Below are 21,152 nucleotides of genomic sequence, written 5' to 3'. Positions count from 1 at the left end.
AAAAATCCTCCGTCTACAATAATGTAACTTTAAAGAAGCCCACGCATGGCTTTAGGCCATGCCCTTTGCCGGTTGCACCGAAGGAAGGGAGGATAGGAATATTAAACGGCAGCCCTAATGGAGCGAGGGGAATTAGCAAATAATTAATTTTCTAGGGCGCAATTATTCTATCGAGAATATCTTCCCCAACATATTCACCTTCATCGTATCCTTATTTGTTTTGCTGGAAGCAAGCCCGGATACGTGACTAAATATACAGCCTGCGTTTTAACGGGCTGCAGTGCCCACTTGTAATAACAAAGGCCATAATTACTATTATCCAACTGTTATACCTGCATTGTTAATAATGTGAGCTTCGTTGTTAACCCGGCGAGATGCTCGTTGTTGGGCATGCCAGAGGATCAGCGTGGTACTAGTTATAACAAACCCGAGTGAGGAGCAATGGTAGGGAGTGCTCTCCAGCGATCGCCGAGTCGACCAAGAAGGTCTGATTCGGCGAGCACAACTGGCAGCAGTTTCCAGCGGAGCCCTGGACTAAGGGCAACCGACCTTTGAGCAAGATGGACGAAGCCATCTGACAGCCGCAGAAGAAAAGCAAATCTAGAGCTTAATAAAGGTGTTCACTCACTCACTCACTCACTCACTCACTCACTCACTCACTCACTCACTCACTCACTCACTCACTCACTCACTCACTCACTCACTCACTCACTCACTCACTCACTCACTCACTCACTCACTCACTCACTCACTCACTCACTCACTCGCTCACTCACTCACTCACTCACTCACTCACTCTCACTCACTCACTCGTACGCTTTCGGACGAGCAAAATTTCCCAGACACGGGGAACGCCAATGCAGAATTGCTAAAGCGTAAATGCATGATAAATTCAGGCGTTAAAAGGCGCACGCAGACGGGGTGAAAGGCACTTTAAAACGCGCCGAGAACAGGAAAAGCAAGGACGTCGCTTTCTGATCACCGAGGATACGAGGCAAGCGATTTTAAATGCGACCTTGAATCGAGCCTATCGAAATTATACCGGGCTGCAATGAGAAAAAAGACTTCTATCACGTTTGTAATCGCTCACAAAGGAGAGAAAATCTCGCCTAAATATGGGGAAGGGAAACGGGATAAAGGCAAAAAGGAGATGATTGATCTTCCGCGCTGTCAGCGCCAAGAGCGAGCACTCTTGTCTGGACTAGAAGAAACCCTGGGGATGGGTTTAATGACGACATTCCGCCTCGTTGATCACGTGTGGCTTCCCGCACTCAAGTGGGTTGAAAAACAAAGAAAGCGTGGCGAGATTGGTGTTTTGTGCGCAATAAAACTGTGCTCAGCCTGAAATCCCTTAAGAGCTCACTTTTCTTTTTCTTTTTTCTAAACAAGTTTGGACCGAAAAGGAAGCAAGAAAAATAAAATCGCTATACTTACGGCAAGTTTTTATTTGATCCTCTAATGGCCGGCGTGTCATATAATCTGAACAGGGTGATAAAGTTAAGGTGGTATGCTGTTATAGGTTGACCACGGTCTCTAAAACTGTGATTTCGCTGAGGGGTGCACTGGTAGGTACGAGCCATGTGGGTGACTTTTCGAGCCATATAGGTGGCTAAAGCTTTTCGCTTGTATATCCAGGCTTAACCAGAGCTAAGGCACTGCCGAATTTTTTTTCTGGAGCTCCTTTTTACTCTACCACAGATAATTAGTGCCCACCCATGCACCTCTAGAAAAACAAGCGCTAACGAGTACCAAAACGACGGCGGGAAGGCCAACGTTCCAGAAAAAATTCAGGGGGCACTTCGGCTCTCTAAAGTGCTGCAAGGCGAAAGCGTTTCCTGGCGCACTGTTTGTTTCTATTTACTTTTTATTTTTCATATTTTTATTTTTGCTCCTTTTCTTGTTTTTATTTTTTATTTTCATATCTTATTTTTATGTAGTTGTTGTTTTTGTTTATTTTCTAACTTTTATATTTATTTTTCCTTTTATTGACTTTATTCCTTTTATTTTATTTATGAAACCCATGCATTCAGTAGATGCGCCTATATTCATGCTCGAACCTTGAGCCTTCGTGGCGGAATGGTAGCGTCTCCGCTTCATATGCCAAAGGCCCTGGTTCGATTCCCACCCTCGTCGCAGTTTCTTTTCAAGCAGTGACGCCGAAAGGCGGACAAATCTGCCGACACGACTGCCGACGCATCTGCTAACGACAGTATGAGGCATTAAAGGCTTTGGCCTTAAAATAAACACGCTAACGTTTTTAACGCGGCAGCGTTAAGGGCTCCGTGTGGCAGAAAAAGCCGGTGTCGTCGTCGGCGTCGGCAGGCGTTGGCCGTGAGCGAAAAATCCGAGAAGCATTAATAAATAAAACCGAGAAGGACATTGGTCGAGTTGCAGAATGGAACCACCACCTTCGGAGCGCGAGGAGAGCATGCTAGCCACTCCGCCACGCCAGCTCGATGGTAGTTCCTTTCCTTAAAACCAATTTTCATTTCATTTTTCTTAGGGCCCTCACGACGCTGTTCGGGTGTCCACCGAGATATGAGAGAGACGGGCGACGTTTCCTTTCCTTAAAACAAATTTTCATTTCATTTTCCTTCCTTTACGGAGCGGTTCGGGTGTCCACCTAGATATGAGTGACAGGCGTCGTTTCCTTTCCTTCGGGCAAGACGTCGCGCTGAACGGGCGATGGCGTTCCGTGGTCTCCTGCAACACACTGTCGCGTCTCGCTCTTAAAAGACGAAGCTTAGGCATCCTTAAATTTTTATCCCTCATCAGTCTTCTCCGGTATTCGTTTAAGATGAGGGCGAGAATGCAAAAAAAAAACCTGATTTCACAGCGCACAACTAAACAAGAGCAGCCAAAAGAGCCCCTTCTTGCGGCTCCTAAGGCAGAGCTGTGCAGCATTGACGTCAGATTTGGCATTTTCACATCTCATTTCAGAGGCCACCGTGAGAGGATGCGGTTCAAGAAAGATTGAATGTATCATTGTTCCTTGCTTAATTGTCACCGAAAAGAATGCTCCGCCGTACACTCAGAGGTAAATGTTCTTGTTAACCTCTCCTTAAATACGGGCGGCAAACAACAATAAAATCAGGACAGGAGAAAATATTTTCAACGGGAAGGTGAGAACGTCTTTTTTCGCATGTAAAGATTTCACCGTACCCTACGAATAAAATATCTGACGATGCTTAACTTAAGCTTTGCCTTTAAGAGTGGAACGCGACAGCGTGTTGCAGCGCTGACAGGGAGTCACGGAACGCCATCGCCCGTTCGGCGTGACGCTTTCCTCGTTGAAAAAAACTGAAACAACAGTAGGCCGTTCCCGACAACAAGGAGGCCGCTCCCGAGGAATGTGCACCCGTCCCACCATGAGCAGCACCGCAGAGCCCGTGCGAAGGCACTCCATCGAGCCTACGGCTCCGAGCCGGACGCCGTATGGGTGGACGCTGCCTGCACGGGTGATGAAGCGACAGCAGCTGTGGTGGACTCTTCATCCACCCTCCTCACACTACCTCTCCCCCCAGACACCTCCCCAGAGGTTGCAGAGGAAGCCGCCATTGCACTTGCTATCACTCGCACGGAAGCCCGGTACATTTTAAGTAACTAAAACTGCGATTCTAAATTTTGCTCCAGGCCGAGTCCATGTCCGCGCTTTTGACATAGTGGATTCGCAGGATGCACCCCCGCCCCGCCAAGTGGAGCTGATATGGGTGCCTGCGCACTCCGGGTATCCCGGAAACGAGGCCGCCAACCTTTTAGCCCGAGGTTCTTTAAACCGGGCTCAGGTGCCCTCAGATCTGAGATTCACGAAGGAGCGCATGCACTCATTCAGCGAGCTGACGCAGGCCTACAGAGCCTCACGCCTGCTCTACCCCCCGCCCCACTCCTCCCTAGATAACAAACAAGCAACACTCTGGCGCAGACTACAGACACACTCTTCCCTCACCCCTTACCCTAGCCCACTATCATCCCTCCTTCCACACTCCGGCATGCGCCCTATCAACACCACCTAGACCCTATGCCCAGAACCCTTCGCTTCTTCCTTTTACATCTCTTCCCTGTGCCCGGCGGACCCTCCCCCTCGTGACGTAGAGAACCTCAAGACCTGGGACAGACCATCACCACCGGCCGGGCTGCCAGTGTTATAGACCTTAGGAACATAAACACTTGAGATAAAGTTTTCGCTCTCTCTCTCTTTCTAGATAGCTGAAACTGCTGGATTTGCGTCGCAATTGGTTGAAAACCCGGAACACAGTGCCGCCTGCTTTTCTACAGCGTTAGATCGAATACTCGCATTGTTCAAGGGCGCGTTAGTATGAAACACAAGGGCATCCAAGTGGTACCAGTTGGCGATACCACTGGTACACAGATTGTGGTCCACCTAATTGGCATCGAATATTCGGAGTGATGCAAAACGATTCAGCGCTTACGGAGCATAAGATTACTAGTCGGATCAAAGCGTAGGTTATCATGGGGATTCTCAACGACGATCTTTGGTTCCCCAAACCGTGACTTTTTGAAACTTCAAACGTCCATTACAGTCATACTAATTAACGTAGGACATTCGAAGCGGTGTAAAACGAATTATCTTCTTGGGCTGTATACGTTGACACCAAAAATTCAGGGGGGCGCTTTGTTGACCTAAAGTGCGGTGAGGCGACAGCCTTAAGTGCAGTGTTGCTGCTTGGGTCACTGATGTGGGGTTAAGCTTCGTTTCAGAGAGTGCAACGCGACAGCGTCCTGCATCGCTGCCAGGGAGTTCACAGAACGCCATCGCCCGTTCGGCTTTACGTCTTGCTCCTCGGTAAATTGGTTTTTGAGGAAAGGAAAAGAAAGGAAAAGCGTCTGTCTCGTATAACTCGGTGGACACCTGAACCTCGCAGTAACGGGAAGGAAGCAAGATGGGAGTGAACGAACAGACCGTATCTACTAGACATCCCTTTGGTCATTCCAAACCATTTGGAGTGGTTAGCGTACTCCTCTCGCACTCTGGAGACGCTGGTTCGATTCGCCAACTCGACCGAATTCGTACAAGGTTTTATTTTATTGCGAAAGCAATACTACTTTCACTTTCAAGCCTTTGCGGTGCGACGGCGGTGCACATGAAATGACCTTTCGCATGACCTCTGTGTGACGTCACGCCGAAGAGCTGGGCGACCATCTCGCGCCGTCCGTGTGCGACGGCGGTGCACATGAACGGCGGCCTAACTCCCGCTCTCTCCACCAGGAGCGCCACAGGTGTTGTGACGTCACGCCGAAGAGCTGGGCGACCATCTCGCGCCGTCCGTGTGCGACGGCGGTGCACATGAACGGTGGCCTGATTGGATTGGATTGGATTAGATTAGATTGGATTGGATTGGATTGGTTTGGATTGGTTTGGATTTAATTTCGATTGGATTGGATTGTATAACCGATGCATCACCACAAGTCTAACCACAAGCACCACCACCAGCTGCAGTACTAGCTGAACCATGGCGTAGGTACGGATATTGCTTTCGCAATTACCGGGCCTAACCAAGCTAAGCCACAGCGAATTTTAATTATTTATTATTTTACATCAAGAATCACTATACCATCCGAGCATCACTATACCATCAATTGCTTGCATGGTTACCAGCCAAAGTACAATTAGCCCTGTTAAAAATTCGCGCACTGTGGCGTCACGACAATTTCGACGAATTGAAAAGCGTGACATCTCTGTCGACAACTCCTGCTTACAACGATTAGGCATTAGAGGCTTCCGCCTTAAAAAATTAGCTATCGTCATAACGAAAATTCTGCACCGGATGTAGCCAAAATGGCAAATGACTCAATATTCGTTCGATGTTGCTCACTCTCGATACTCATACGCTGTCCCAGCGTTTTGCTAATTTTTTTTAGGTAGATATCACTTTTACGAGAACAACATTTAAAGCTGCTTGCTTCGGATTCAATTTCAGCGTCAACTCCGCCCAGATTCTTGAATAATGCTCGGCTCTGTTTACAAAGAGAGGGAGGTATCCCATGTTATATTAGAAACCACTTGTTTTCCGTAATTCGACACGAAATTCAGCTTTCCGGTAAGGGCCTGTAAAACCTCTTTTTCGTGTGCCGCCGCGGTGGCTCAGCGGTTATGGTGCTCTGCTGCTGACCCGAAAGAAGCGGGTTTTGATGCCGGGCCGCGGCGGTTGAATTTCTTTGGAGGAGAAATTCTAGAGGTCCGTGTACTGTGCGATGTCAGTGAACGTCAAAGAACCCCAGGTGGTCGAAATTTCCGGAGCCCTCCACTACGGCGTCTCTCATAGCCTTAGTAGCTTTGGGACGTTAAACCCCATAAACCAAACCAAACCATCTTTTTCGAGTGGAAGGAACGGTTCTTCACTTTCATAAAAACAACAACGAGTTACCGAAAACAACATCGCTAGAACTTGTGGGTGATCCTCAGATTTTTGCAATGCTTTCCTCTAAATGTCAGGGAAATACAGTTGTCATTCTTAAAGAATAATGTCTTGAGCCGCATGCAAACAAATTTTAAGCAACAAGAAGTACATATTTCGCGGTTGGTGAGAAGCACTTGAAAGATTCACTGAAACAAACAGCCAACTTTCTTGCGTTAAATTGCATAGCATGAAACTACATTTGCGTGCGAGTAGTTGGCTCTACGTTTAGTGGATGATTTGGGTATAATTCTACTGCGCCGTGTTCACTTTAAAATGAGCTTTGATTTACTGTGGCTGCCTATTTGTTATTCATTGCTGCTTGTATCTTGTATCTTCTTAATGCTCCCTTTCATATTGAGAAAGTGGGAAAACAGCCCAGGCCTAACAGTTATCTCAACGTCGCACAGTACGCCACCAAGCAACCGTTTTAGAGCGCAGCTCTTTGGCGCCCGTTTCTGCGTCTCGCGGCGTCGCCGTTCTCCGTTGCAACCAGACACCTTATTCGCGCTTTAAGGCCACAGGGTAGCCTGAAATTGAAAAAAAAAGCAATTTTTGGTTTTTTGATTTTTTTTTCAATTCATAATCCTTCCTCGACAATATGCAGTGCCCCACATACTTCTCCGCCTTTTTATTGTGGCAAAACAATCAATTTTTCGGAACCATGTAGCGAGCGGCAGCGTTCCATTTTTTAGACACCGTACAACCTCGATGTCAGTCACGTTTCGGCTCCAAGCAAAACTTATCCAGAATCGAATCTACACTTTTATCAAAGCTAGTCTGTTAAGACGAAAGGCTTTAATGCCTCATACTGTCGTGACCAAGGAATGTTTGCAAATGCGTCCGCGTTTCGGCTTCAGTACTAAAAGAGGAACTGTGTCGAGGCTGGGAATCGAAACAGGGCCTTCCGCATTTGAAGCGGAGACGCTACCACTTTGCCATGAAGGGTCACGGTTTGGGCATGAATAAAGGCGCATCTAGTGAATGCATGGGATTCATAAATAAATTAAAATAAATAAAAAATAAAAATAACAAAAGTTAACAAAACCAATAAAGGAAACAAAATAAAAATAAAATAAAACATCAATTACCAAAATATAAAAAAATAAAGAACATCAAAAACGCTTTCGCCTAGCAGCACTTTAGAGAGCCAAAGTGCCTCCTGAACTTTTTTTTAAACGCAGTCTGGCAGCAAGAACGGTACATTATTGAATCCTGGTGGCTTCTATAGAGCGTTGTTTTTCCCGCGCGTGACACGCAACCTTAGAGACGCTCAAAATCGCAACCTTCGTTGCTGTTTTAACATTCACTGAAGGCTGCATGGCCAGAGTTAACGACCTGGAGGCGTTTAGGATATCGGCAGGACGCAAAACTGTGATGTGGTTATGTGATATGGACTGCCGGCGAGAGTACTTCGCGGAGATGTGGAACGAGTGAAGAAACAAGCAAGGCAAGCAAAAAGACAAGCAAAGAAGTGACAAGCTGACCTTACAAAAAAGTTTTAAACAGTCTCTAGAGTGTCTATAGACTTCTATCTATAAAGTTTATGGACTGTCTATAGGCAATACAAATCACATAGGCAGTTTATAGACAATCTATAGATTTATGCCCATGCACTTTTAGCCCACTTTTGTCTATAGACAGTCTATAGACTATGAATAGACAAAAAGCAATATCTATAGGAAGTCAGTAGAGACAATAACAAGTCTATAGACTGTCTATAGACTGTCTATAGACCATTTTTATAAAAATAAATCCTTCAGTACCTCCAGTAAGAGAGGCAAAAATGAAATATACGTGTTTTTCTCTTTAAATCTCAACATCGCCTTTTTCGTTATATTTGTCTCCTTATTATAAAACCCAGAAAAGGCTGAACGCTAATTTTTTCCCTCCACAAACTAAACAGCAGCGCCACACTACTGAACTAAGATTATTGTCATGAACATAATATGCTACTTTTGAGAAACAAATTTCTTGTGAAAAAACAGCAAAACATTGATGGTTTCGGAAAAAAATTGCAAAATTTTCTTTACTGGTGCAGAATAATATTCCTAGTTCAGTGGTATGAAGACATAAGCGCGAGTAAAACAAAACAGATCCCAAAGAGCTAAGTGCATTAGTTGCAGAGAAATTGGGTCATACATATGCCCTAAAAACAGGGTGTATAGGGCCTACCCTGTGTCAAGCTCCGAAACCAATGGAGCGGGAGCTTGGAAAGCAAAGGCGCATAACTGCCCTCTTGGAACAGTGGACACCTCAATCGTGCTCTAAGCTACGTGGGGGTAGTTACAGATGTGTGGCGCATGCGTTGGCATTGACAACGTAGCATTATTTTAAGTAAAAGAAGTGCCCATAACTGGCTCCCTGGGTCAGTGGACGCCTGAGTCGCGCCTATAGGTACGTGTGGTGATGAGAGAGAGATGTGGGCTGGAGGCATTGACAGCCTTATGCCTGAAACGCGGTGATGAAGCCATAGGCCGTAAGTGTTCATTGTGTTCTTTGGAATTGGCGTTGACATCTTAAACTCCGATCATTTGAAGGAAAGGAAGAACGCATAACTGCCCCCCTGGGCCAGCGGACGCCTGAATCACGCTTATTGGTACGAGGGGTCATGAGAGAGAGAGAGAGGGAGAGAAATGGGCTGCATGCGTTAGCAATGACAACGGCGAGCGAATCCTCGCGATCAACCATTAACTTCCACCTGCCAGGGTGTCAGGGTGGGTGGGAACTGCAATGTATTGCATATAAAGACAAACAGGAATAAAAGATATAAAAAATAAAAATAAGAAGAGATACCGAAATAAAAATAAAGAAAGAAACAAGAATAAAAATAGAATAAAGAAATGAAAAATAAAATATAAAAAGTGCGCCAGGAAACGCTTTCCCCTTACAGCACTTTAGAGAGCCAAAGTGCACCCTGAATTTTTTTTTGATGAAATATGTGTGAAAAATAAGTTGGCTTTAATTGTACATTCATGTTTTGCTCGAATTGTTTGAATCAATCTATCGAAAAGCTCTTTCAGCTTTTCGATAGAACGAGGCGCTCAAGCCATAGTTTGGTTTATCGGGGTTTAACGTCCCAAAGCGACTAAGGCTATGAGGGACGTCGTAGTGAAGGTCTCAGGATATTTCGACCACCTGGGGTTCTTTAACGTGCACTGACATCGCACAGTATACACGGGTCTCTAGAATTCGCCTCCATCGAAATTCGACCGCTGCAGCCGGGATCGAACGCGCGTCTTTCGGGTGGTTGTGGTGAAAAACATTTATGGGCAATTAAATTTTTACAGAAAGGTGATTGGGGTAGGACCCTATTGGCCCTTTCCCTTACAATACTAGGTGGAGCCCCTATTCCGGGGCCCCATTGTCAAGCAACGCCGCCCGCGTCCGTTGAACCACGGCCTTTTGGCTCTTTAGGTCTTGACAGCCGAGCAAGGCCGCCTCCCAGTCCTCTCTGGTGGGGTTGGGGTAGGGGGGGGGGGGGGGGACAGATGGGTTTGATTGACACACCCAAACAATGTGGAAGGTGTCAGCCACCTCCCCACAGAACGACGCATGGTCCAAATCTTACGGGTCAGCAGCCGAGCGCCATAACCGCTGAGCCACCGCGGCGGTGGTATACGCTGAAGCCATAGGCCATCAGCGTTCGCCTATGGATTCAGCGACACATTTCTGGCACAACGTTTTCAATGCCTGCAGCCCACATCTCTCTCTCAAACAGTGGACACCTCAATCGTGCTTTAAGCTTTGTGGCTGTAGTGACAGATGTGCGCTGCATGCGTTGGCATGACAACGTTGAAACGCGGCGCTGAAGCCATAGGTCGTCGGTGTTCATTGTGTTCATTGGCGTTGCGTTCATTGGACGTCACTCCATTGTGCCCGATAGGTGTGCTGTGTTTTCATAACACCTTGAGTTAAGAGCCAAGGACACCGCATAAAAGAGAGACTTGGCCTTCGAAGCTATCGGTGAAAGAATCCGTGCGTCAATAAAGCTCCACTCATTAAACACCGCCTCGGTGAAAGTGCCTCTTTCACCTGACGTGTGGTACCCTACGGTCATTACTGGACGGTCATGGGCGGTCATTACTGGAATCCTTGTTAAGGAGACGAAGTCGGAACACCAGCCGTACGACTCCACAGCCGAACCCAAAGCTGCGCCTGCCAGGCACACAACGCCCAAATGGAATCCTAGTTCTCGGTTCCCAAAGCTGCTCAGAGATGACGGGCTCGCCTTTCCCAGAAATTCCTGGCAGCTGGTGTGCCAGCCAGCCAGCAAAGCAGCGAAACTGTTGGCAAGCCAGCAGACCTCTTCACCGATCTGGGCTGGAGTATCCTTTGTGTCCTCAGAGACGTTAACTCCTTTCTGGTTGCATCTCTCGACAGCTGGCACGAGAGGTTTCATCCCGCGTCTAAATTTCCGCAAAGCAGACGCCTTTCTGCACCACTCCTTCTGGAAAAGACTACCCATTATCCGGAGCAGACTACCCATTAGCGAGGCAGAAGTTATGACGCCGCTTCTTGCGGCGAGAGGCTGTTCGTCTTGATCCGATGAAACACGTGTGCGTCTTGCGGTGCTTCCAAAGTTCGCCGATCACAACAGCCAGAGTTGCGTGAGGCATGAGTGAGCTGCTGCCCAACCGGACGAAGTCCATCCACTTCGTTAACTGACAAGATGTTCATTGTTACATAAAGATTTAAGCTTTAGGCAGAACGTGCGGCTTTCTCGGCACGGCGATTTCGTCTGATGCAGCAGTGCTCCAGCAGCCATCGCGAAAGTATCTCGTGTCCCGCCACGGTGGCATTACCCGGATTCGAAGCGGATCGCAGCGGCCGCGTTTCGATGGAGGCGAAACGCTTAATTATTTCGGAGACTGCCACTACCGCACCTCTTTCTTCCTTTCTTCTTTCATTTCCTCCTTTATGCCTGCCCTTACGGCGTGGTTCAGGTGTCCAACGAGATATGTGAGACAGTTACTGCGCCACTACCTTTCGCCAAAACCAATTTTCATTTTTGCAGCGAGGGCTACATTACCCGCCAGCGGTGGCTGTAAACGTTATGCTAAAAGCCTGTAGTACTGGAGTGATGGCCTAGTCGTTTGAGCATCCGCCTCGCATGCGAGATTGGATCCCCACTGCCGCCGGGTACACACCGGTGATACATTTGGTGCACGCTTTGCCCTGTCTGACGCTCGGCTTCTTTAGGGTGAAGTGGTCTCTGACTCCACCTTGAGTAGAAGAAAAAGCCTTGTGCCATGACACTCGTTGGCCACAGATTTCCTTGTGCCATGAAAATCGATCATCGCCATGATCAAAAGCCTCTACTAAACAGCTATCACTTTCAAAGGTGCGATGAGTAGCGACAGTAAAGGTGAACACTGTAAGCGACCTGGATGAAGGAAGATATGGAGGACGATCAGTGAGAAACTCAGTGATAACTGGAATATGCGCTTTCATGACCAAGAGCACACTATGATGCTGGGACTTGTACAGCCAGAAGTGAGTCGTGAAAAGAAATAATTCGTTCGCTATATACTAGGAAAAATGCGTAATAAAAGACCGCAGTCCAAACATAATCGCAAGCTAGAGCTTTTAGGGCGAAAGCCTTTAATGGCTCGTGCTCGCGGTGTCCGTCCGTGCGCTGGAATCGTGCCAACTGTGGCCTCTCCTCCGCGCAGCGGCGCCACCTCCTCCCCTCCTTAGCAACCGGCGCGGCGGTGGGGGGCGCAGCTGGGCATAGCAATCGTGACGTCACACAGTACCGGTAGAACGAGCACGCGCGCGTAGGCGGTGGCAGCAGCACCGCCACTCCTTCACCAGACGTCTCGTTGCAGTCGAGTGAGACGCATGGCTCCGAAGCGGCCCAGTGATTCCGCGCCAAGCGGTTCGGAGAAGCGACAGTGAGTTGACCACAAGGCTTTCGCCAAGCACACTTTAGAATTTCCAAGGTGTCTCCGGTAATTTTTTTGAAGGTGATTAGTGTTAGTAAAGACCGGGAAGATAATTTCGTGTTCGATGAAAGAGGTCGTGCATTCGCTCATTTGTTGCTTCGATTCACTGAATTATTGATTGAACGATTGATTGATTAATATCGATCAAGTGAACGATCCCCTTCAGTCAGACATCATCACCATCATCGGCCTGACTGCGCCCACAGCAGGGCAAAGGCCTCTCCCATGTCTCTCCAATTAACCCTCTCCTTCGTCAGTTGCGGCCACCGTATTTTCGCAAATTTCTTAATCCCATCCGCCCACAGGTTGCTTGTAAAGAGGGAGGGGGCTAAAGACCGTAATATTGTCCACCCCACAACTCACCTCTTCCTGTCCGGCGACTTGTTGGAGGTGGTGAAGAGGCTGATGACGGAGCCCTGTTTGCTCCTCGTCCCTTCGTCGTCCGAGAACGCTCCCCCGTCGCCGTACCCTCCCGGTGGCACCTGCTGTGAGGCAGGAGCACCCGAGCCTCCCGCGTCAGCTCCTCCTCCTCCGGCCGCCATGCCTCCACCGTGCGCCGCCGCAGCGGCGTACGAGCGCTGCAGGTTTGCGATGTTCTGCTCGATGTCGAGCAGCGCCTGCCGGTCGTCGTCGAAGCTGCCTAGGTTGGTGGGCAGACCCGGAGCGTGCCAGGCGCCCACCGAACCGTCGGGCGCCGTGTAGCTAACCTCCATCACGATTTTGGCCTGCTCAGATACACGGGTGGTGGGGGTTAAGGAGAGCGAAACAGAAAGAACTTCATATCATAAGCCGCACACAAGGAGCAGGTCGTTTTAGTTAAAACTGCAGACGTCAGACTGAAATTTAGTGCGCAGGATGATCAAAGCGACGGGGATTGAACAGCAGTCATCCATAAAAAAACTGATCTTGTCGTCGATAGCAAATGTAAGCATTAAAATCATTTCAGGAATAGTGCAGCGCATTCTATATCATCTCACAGGGGATGACAACCGCATGCACTGTCTTTAGGAGCCTGTCTGAGGACCTTCCATTACCGCTTGTCTCGATTAGCCTCCATTACCTGACACTTAGCCGAACAGCGCTAACGGCTTTATTCGCTGCCATTGGCATGTTGCGACCCGACCGATCCGCGTGCCGAAGCAGAGCAGGTTTGGGACTTTCGCCTCGCCAGGACACCACCGCGGCCACTCAGTTGAAAGTCCTGTTTACGCAGCCCCAATAGATGTCGTGGTCGTATACTTGACTGCGACCTGCAGCTCACCCCTACGCTGTCTCATCTTCTGTGGCACGATGCACGTCGCTACAGATGCTGTACGGCCGCCGCGTTCAGCGAATGTGTGTGTATATTTTTCTTTATCAGTCAGCGCATTCAACATTTCTCACTGCTTTCGTAAGATACTTTTCTTTGTTTGAAGCGCCATAGCGCTTGCTCGCTCTTCGGCTGTCTTCGCTGACATTTCCGGCGCAGAACGAACGATTTGTTTGTGCTTTGCTTGCGATAAACAAATAACAACCTTTGAAATTCAGTACACTTTTGGTAAAAGTAGACTTATTGTTCTCACCATTGGAAAAGAAACTCAGAAACCGTCCTCAAACTTTCCACAAAAACAACGCATCCCTCCCGCTCTATTTCTTATCGGATCTTCATGGCAGATCTGCAACAAACAAAACGAGATGGCGCCTCGAATGCTATCGCTAGGACAGCAGCTTTTTGCTACGCCGTCGCCGCAGACGCTACGGATATCCGATGTCTGATCAAATCAGGCAAGTACCCCAGCCAAAAAGGGATCAAAGAATTCTGCCGGCCAAAGGACAGTTCTTTGGAAAATTTTAGCTAAAACATTTCTCCAGTTTACATAAGAGATACATTCTACGCTATGAGTGAAATCGCGAAGCACTTTGTACTTGAACTTATTATAGTTGTAATACTAAATACGATAGCGCTTTTTATTTAGGCCAAAGAGAGCAACATTTAATTTCGATGTTGCACTAAGCGCCGAAGAGACCAAGCTGAAGTGGCACGGGAACCAGGCCTGAATGGTCCGTTGAGAAAAAAATTGGGACAAAAGGGAATTACTTGGAGCGGAGTAGTAGAATTTGGAATGTTCCATAGCAGCATAGGAATCAAGGCAACTGGAGCTATCCAGAAGAAACATAGTGTTGTTAATGTCATCTTTTTTTTTGCGGCTTCATGGAACTACGAATTTTTTTATTTAAATCTACTGGATCCTTTTTTTCTAGCCAAGTGCGTGTTCTGTAGCAATGCAGACGACCGCAATAGCTACAGGGGCGGGGTTGATGGGCGACCACGGCTGTTCTTACGTTGGCCACCGGCTTGTTGTTGTCGTCGACGACGTCGTCTTGCACCGTGGCGTACCCTTCCTCGGCCACCCGCTGCAGCACCATGCCGTACCGGCCCAGCACCCTGGGGGACAGAAAAGAAGAAAGGAGGAGTGAAGGAAAAAGAAGGGGAGAGAAAGAGTGAATTAGAGCGCTTGAATATATGTGAAGCACTGAAGATTGATATATCATTCGTATTTAAACTAGGAACACGCAATCCAGGTATTGTGTGCGATTTGGTGGGGAAAAAGAGAAACCCTTTATGACGAGCAATGTTTTAGCCGCCACGACGAAAAATTCGCTGACATGGTGTTAAATATCCCTAGGTGGTCGAAATTATTCCGGAGACCTCCGCTATGGCACCTCTTTCTCTCTTTCTTCTTACACTCCTACCTCCCTCCCTTCTTTACGGTGCGGTTCAGGTGTCCACTGAGATAAGTGAGGGAGATACTGCGCCATCTCTTTTCCTCAAAACCAATTTACCAATTTACTCTACGTGGACAAGGGAATTGAGGATGGAAACATGGAACCAGAGGGGTGCACAGAGTTATAAATCTGATGAAGGAAGAGGAAGAAAATAATGAAAACAATTCAATTAGGGCTCTGGTGCATCAATGAGTATGGTGAAAGATATTAAATGGTATAGTGCAATAAACTAAAAAGGGGCTGACAAGGTTCGATGCATGAAGCGTGCATAAAGGTTAGGTGTACGGAGGTTTATTTATTTATTTTAGTATACGGCAAGCCAGAGTTGGCCCAAGCAGGAGGGGCATACAACTAAAAAAAACCTATAAAAGCATCAGCTACAACACCGCAAGTCAATAAACAGGACACAAGTCCAGAGTCATCAAACAACGATACTAGGAGCCATACAATAAGTTCTCTAGCTCTTTCTCAAAAAACTTAGATTTACATAGACCCGAAGGAAGACTATTCCACTCCGCGACAGTATTCGGAAAAAAAAAATGTGCTTAAACCCACTGGTTCGTGCGAAAATTGGTGCTAATGACTGCTCATGTACATGTGTTCTCCTAGTGCTCGCCAGTTTCACCCAGTCAGGAAGATCGTTAACTTCACACTCATGCAAATTACTAGAACATATCATTCATAAGCACATTACAGAATTTCTTGAAGCTAACAATATCTTGTGCAAATTTCAGCATGGGTTTCGGCGCGGGCTCAGTACCATTTCACAACTTGTAGAATTCACGCACGACATTGCTAGTTCCCTCGACACGGGCTCACAAATAGACGCTTTATTTATCGACCTATCTAAAGCTTTCGACACCGTTCTCCACAGCAAACTTATATGTAAACTTAATGCAATACTCACAACCCCGTTACTGGCAGACTGGATATCAAGCTTTCTTTCTAATCGTACACAGTATGTTTCTTTCAACTCCTGTTTATCTGAAACTGTTAATGTATCATCCGGTGTACCACAAAGATCCGTGCTCGAGCCACTGTTATTCTTATTATACATTAATAATTTGCAAGAAAATATTATTTCTAAAATTCGGTTGTATGCAGACGATTGTGTGATATACAGTTCAATTAACACCCCTGAGGATCACGCGCAACTAAATCAGTCATTCGTGTCATTCTGCTCATGGTGTGAAACATGGCAAATGCAAATAAACTTTCGTAAATCTGTATACATGTCATTATGTAATCGCACAATACTATCTTCTTACACGTACTCATTGAAAGATAACTCTCTGAATCAAGTGTCCGAGTACAAATATTTAGGTCTTTTTTCTTCTGACTTGTCCTGGTCAAAGCATATTAACACAATATCCAATAATGCAATGCGGAGGCTCGGTTATCTAAAACGTACACTTTGTGTTGCCCCCAAAGAAACTAAACTGGTAACATACAAAGCTTTAATTCGTCCACTTTTGGAGTATGGGTCGATAATCTGGAATCCTCATAAACAGTCCGATATCAGTAAGCTGGAATCCGTCCAAAGGAAAGCAGTACGGTTTATTTACCGATGGTATGACAGAAATTTTTCACCTTCATCCACTCTTCCTGCCATAGGGCTTTCCCTCCTTTGTACTCGCCGCGACAATGAGTGTTTAAAATATCTTCATGGTATTGTTAATTCATCCCGCTTTGCTTCATTGTCTGAGTATTTGCATTTTTCAGCATCTTCATCTACAAGGAGCTACCACCCATTGAATGTAACACCCATTCACGCGCGCACTGATATGTTCAAATTTAGTTTTTTTCCTCGAGTTATCGAACGATGGAATTATTTACCCGGTGATATACGCTCCCTGGAACCAAACCTATTTTTCAATGTTGTTGCAAATCTGTGATTAGTCTGTTGAATTACTGTTCTGTATTTCAATGGTGTTCACTTCTGAATATGTTGTCCATCTCTGCCTTTTCTTTTTTATTTTTTTCTTCCTCCCACTCCTGCAATAGCCACATCGGGGCTGCAGTATATGTAAATAAATAAATAAATAAAATAAATCCGCCTTCAGATTTCCAGACATGCAATTATGAAGCAGTACTAGACGGGTAACTTTTCTTCTTATTGCCAAGAACTGTAAATTACTCTTTCGAATTAATGCAGTTGGAGAGTCTGCCCTTCTATATTTGCAATAAATAAAACGAACTCCTTTTCGCTGAACACGCTCCAGCTGAGCAATGCCCTTCTTGCTATGCGGATCCCACACTGCTGCCGCATCAGAGTTTGTCGAGTAAATCAACGTTGTCTAAATAGGGAAGTAAAACGTTGACTGCACGCCTCTGCTGCGTAAAGCAGGCTAAGTAATCTAGCACACAGTCTACTGTTAGAGGCACTTGGGGGAACCACACCTTACAATGCTAATAGCACGCAGCTCATCGGCATAATCTGGATATTCAAGCAAAATATGTTGTACTGTTTCTATCAGGCCGCAGGTGTCCCAATGCGGACAGTAAACTTGTCTCAAACGGTACCGTAGGCTGTTTTTAAACGCGGCTTTCCGACGGAGACGATGGTAAACAGTTTCAAAGTGGCGTGGAAGAATGGGAGGTAGTTTAGGTTTGAAATGTGTGCACACTGAGTGACGAAATGGCTAATGATGGGACAGGGTTCTATAAGCTATAGCCAAGTGGGGCGCATCTGACTGCGTGAAGGAAATCTTGAAGTTCTAATGGTGAAGACTTTTGCGAGCCAGCTCATCTACTTTTTCGTCGGCTATAGAATGCCATAGTAAGCTGGAATCGAGTTAAACACTGGATAGTGGCCTGTGGCAGTAGCAAAGTGATGTAGGTACGCAATGTCGAGAGAAACGGGCTCGTGTTTAATTAACCCGTTAATATAGCGTGTCGGGCTCTGCTTCGAACTCAAGATATCATGATGTATCAGCCATTGATATATGCCCAGATCTCAGCGACGGATTCTGATTTTGTCAATGCCGGTCCATTGAAGTGTTCGTTCACGTTTTGAGTATCGAAGCTACACGATTGTTAGCTGGCGCCAAGCAAGAATACCTAGCATACCTTTACTACACGTCTACAACTCGAAAATGTCGAAAATGAAGGAGCTCAGTGTTACATTGCAATGGGCGTTAAGTCTATAGTTAATGACAGACTCACTTTAAGTAATACTGCGCTGGCGTTCAAAAGTGCTTACCGCAGTGACGCTACAATAGTACTCACTTGTTGGCGAAGTATCTGTTGTGCTGAAGCACTTGAATCTCCAGTACTTCATACTTCTCCACGGGTCTCCCCACCGGCCACTCGAACTCCTGGGAAGAAAGAATAAGGAATAGAATCGAAGAATAAATCCTCGAAACTTCAAAGGTAGAACGGCGGCTATAGTAAGGCTCATAAAATTATTCTTGCGTCGGGGTCACTATTATTGCGATAATTCTTGCGATGCGTCGTGTTCTAAACCTTTGCTGCCATGAGCTCATGAACGCATAACACGGATCAGTTAATTCGGCTTAATTCGGCTTATCCACTCCATTGCCTGTGGACTGAAGCTGACCGTCAGCCAAGTCTCCAAAGGAATAGATAGGCAGCATATCATGGCACATTGATGCCTACTCTCATAATGAATACCGCGTTCTCGACTTTTATTAAATTTATGTCATAGCTATGTTCGACGTACCGATTTACCCCTATCTTGATAGGCAACATCAATCGCTTTTGAAGTGAAATTTGCATAACTGCACCCAGCACGTGCCTTACCACTTCAGCGGTTTTAGGATAGCCGTTAGTTGAAAGCACGATTTGATTATCCATAGCATAAGGGCGCGATACCTCTATTACTGCAGGGACGAAAAGCACAAAAGCGTCTCGTGTTGCCCCTTCTGTAATATAATAATCGCACCGCTATGCTAACATGTACGACCAGCTAGCCCCCTTTACAGCTTTGCTAACAGTCACCCTGTGGTACAGCGAGAACAATTAAAATGGAAAGAAAGGTCGGCCTGCATGCAATCTGATACTGTCTTCAATTTCAAAGAAAAATGAAATTTCTCCTCCTGTCTTTACATCCAAAGAAAGACCATCTTGTTTTTACGTCCAGAAAACGTATTCCAAGAGCGCAGTTCATCGCACAATATTCAAAAAGAAACCCTTCGAGTCTCCTTTTAGAAATAAACTCCAATGCCATTAGTATACGCCCCATTTTGCGCATTGTTCTTTTGAAACCAAATTAGCAGTAATATTTCAATTCGCGCTCCATAAGCGTGCGCACCGGTTCCCAGAGTTCACAGAAAAAGAGCTCGGCGCTAATCCTGAAATGGCTTATCGTCTGCACATAATACCTCGAGAGGCGACTCTCCCATCTGAGTCACCCAATAATCCGACTGAAGCCAGCTTCACTCGAAGCAGCCAAGGTAATCTTCTAAATGTGAGCTCTCTTTCAAACAGCCTTAGCAGCAAGTTCTAGCCATCCGAGCACACCTCAGCAGAAAGCAGGAGTACTAATTTAATGAGCGAGTTTCGCAATGCGCTTATTTAGGCAGCCCGCATATCACACCACTGAACTCATGGGAGGTGGTCCGTAAATCGCACTCTTTGAGCCTAGGCCGCCTTTGCTGCTTCGATGGACCGACCTGGGCTCACATTTGAATAATTTCACGCACGACTGGCCAGCATGGACGTCTCGCGGTAAGGAAGGCTTTCTAGGAGAGGAAAGTAGCACCGCTTGGAAAAGATAAATATAACGGCGCAGTGATTTAGCCTGCCCGCATGCCACACCGCTGAATTGACAAAAGGTGGTCCGTACCTCGCGCAGTTTGAGCCTGGGCTGCTTTTGCAGCTTGGCAGGGCGGTATGCGGGCCGCCTAATAAAAGGGCCAACCCAGTCAGCGGCTGGCTTGTACGAAATCTGCGGCAGGTATATGCCTCGTGTTGCGTGCGACTGCTTCGACCTGCCATTCCACTCCATCTCCCTTTACGTTCACCCGCTACGAGGCCAATCTGGACCACCTGACGACAGATGGCGCCACCCTCCACTTCCAATCTGCTTTCTGTTTTAGAAAAGCTAAAAGCGGCCTAGCCATGCTCACCTTTTTATGGCCTTTTTTTTTTCATAGAAAAGAGGAAAAAAATCCGCTTTACGTGAAGCTAATTTGTGTGACGCTACCCTTTCTAATGATCTGTCAACAAAAGTGAAAGTCGTTTTTAATCACACGGAACCTAATTGCTGCGCGCACTTAAAGACCTCTTTTTGATGCGGCTCTTTTCCCGGTCCACAAGTACTTCATGCATATTAGTTACGGTAAAACGTTCCCTTTTATTTTCTTTAGAAATTATAGAGCGATCGATGGTGAACACACCGAAATGACTTGCATTGATTACCGATTCAAACCAAAAAGGAGCTAACGACTATTCAGTGCAGTGAGTCTAATCCCTCCTGATGTGCTAAGGTACCTTCGCCAGCATTCAGCGCATAAATTGACTTTCTCTTTAATGTATTCATGCGTGGAATCAGCAGCATTATGCGCGGCGATGCGCGTTGATAAGCACCGCACAGGATGTTGGGCGCTTGCGCAGCAAGCTAAAAAGAATCCGCGCATGCGTCACATGCGAACGAAAGGTTGCTTACTTCATTAAATACGGCGTCTTCCTCCAGGTGCTCGCAAACCTTTGTATGGTGGGAGACACCTGAAATGAGACAAAAGGTTGGTGCGTTAGATTACAATGAATGTGATTACAGCAAGAAAGAAAATTGGAGAAGACACTTAAACACCACCTTAAGCGCATGAGGCGATAGCGTAATCGGTTAATTCCTATGTATGCAGAGGGTCATGCTCTGCTTTACACTCATAGATCATCAGGAGTCCTCACACCACTCCTGGCGCAGTGGCGCAGCGGTTAAGCGATGCACCACTGCCCTGCTATGGCAGGTGCTCCCAGCGGCGGGTCCTGTGCGGGGTTCTTCCCGAGCTGCCAATCATTAACTTAACCACCACCTGCCACGGTGGGCAGTTCTCTCACT

At 46.7% G+C, this 21,152-nt stretch overlaps 1 protein-coding gene across 1 annotated transcript in view; it reads right to left on the bottom strand.

The window, feature by feature from the left end:
- The window catches only part of mfr (ferlin family C2 domain-containing myoferlin misfire), a 320,505-nt gene that overhangs the window by 105,920 nt on the left and 193,433 nt on the right, over window positions 1–21,152 (bottom strand). The window contains exons 2-5 of the mRNA XM_089553028.1: window positions 20,760–20,818; window positions 18,359–18,447; window positions 14,687–14,789; window positions 12,728–13,089 (exon numbers count right to left, since the gene is read on the bottom strand). Of these exons, the coding sequence (XP_089409154.1) occupies window positions 12,728–13,089; window positions 14,687–14,789; window positions 18,359–18,447; window positions 20,760–20,818 (613 nt within the window). The remainder of the gene's footprint in view (window positions 1–12,727; window positions 13,090–14,686; window positions 14,790–18,358; window positions 18,448–20,759; window positions 20,819–21,152) is intronic.

The sequence above is a fragment of the Amblyomma mixtum genome, chromosome 7, assembly GCF_055824585.1.
Source record: "Amblyomma mixtum isolate Tamu chromosome 7, ASM5582458v1, whole genome shotgun sequence".
NCBI lineage: Eukaryota > Metazoa > Arthropoda > Arachnida > Ixodida > Ixodidae > Amblyomma > Amblyomma mixtum.
The sequence above is the reverse complement of the archived record's forward strand: the minus strand, read 5'-3'. Positions and strand labels throughout refer to the sequence as shown.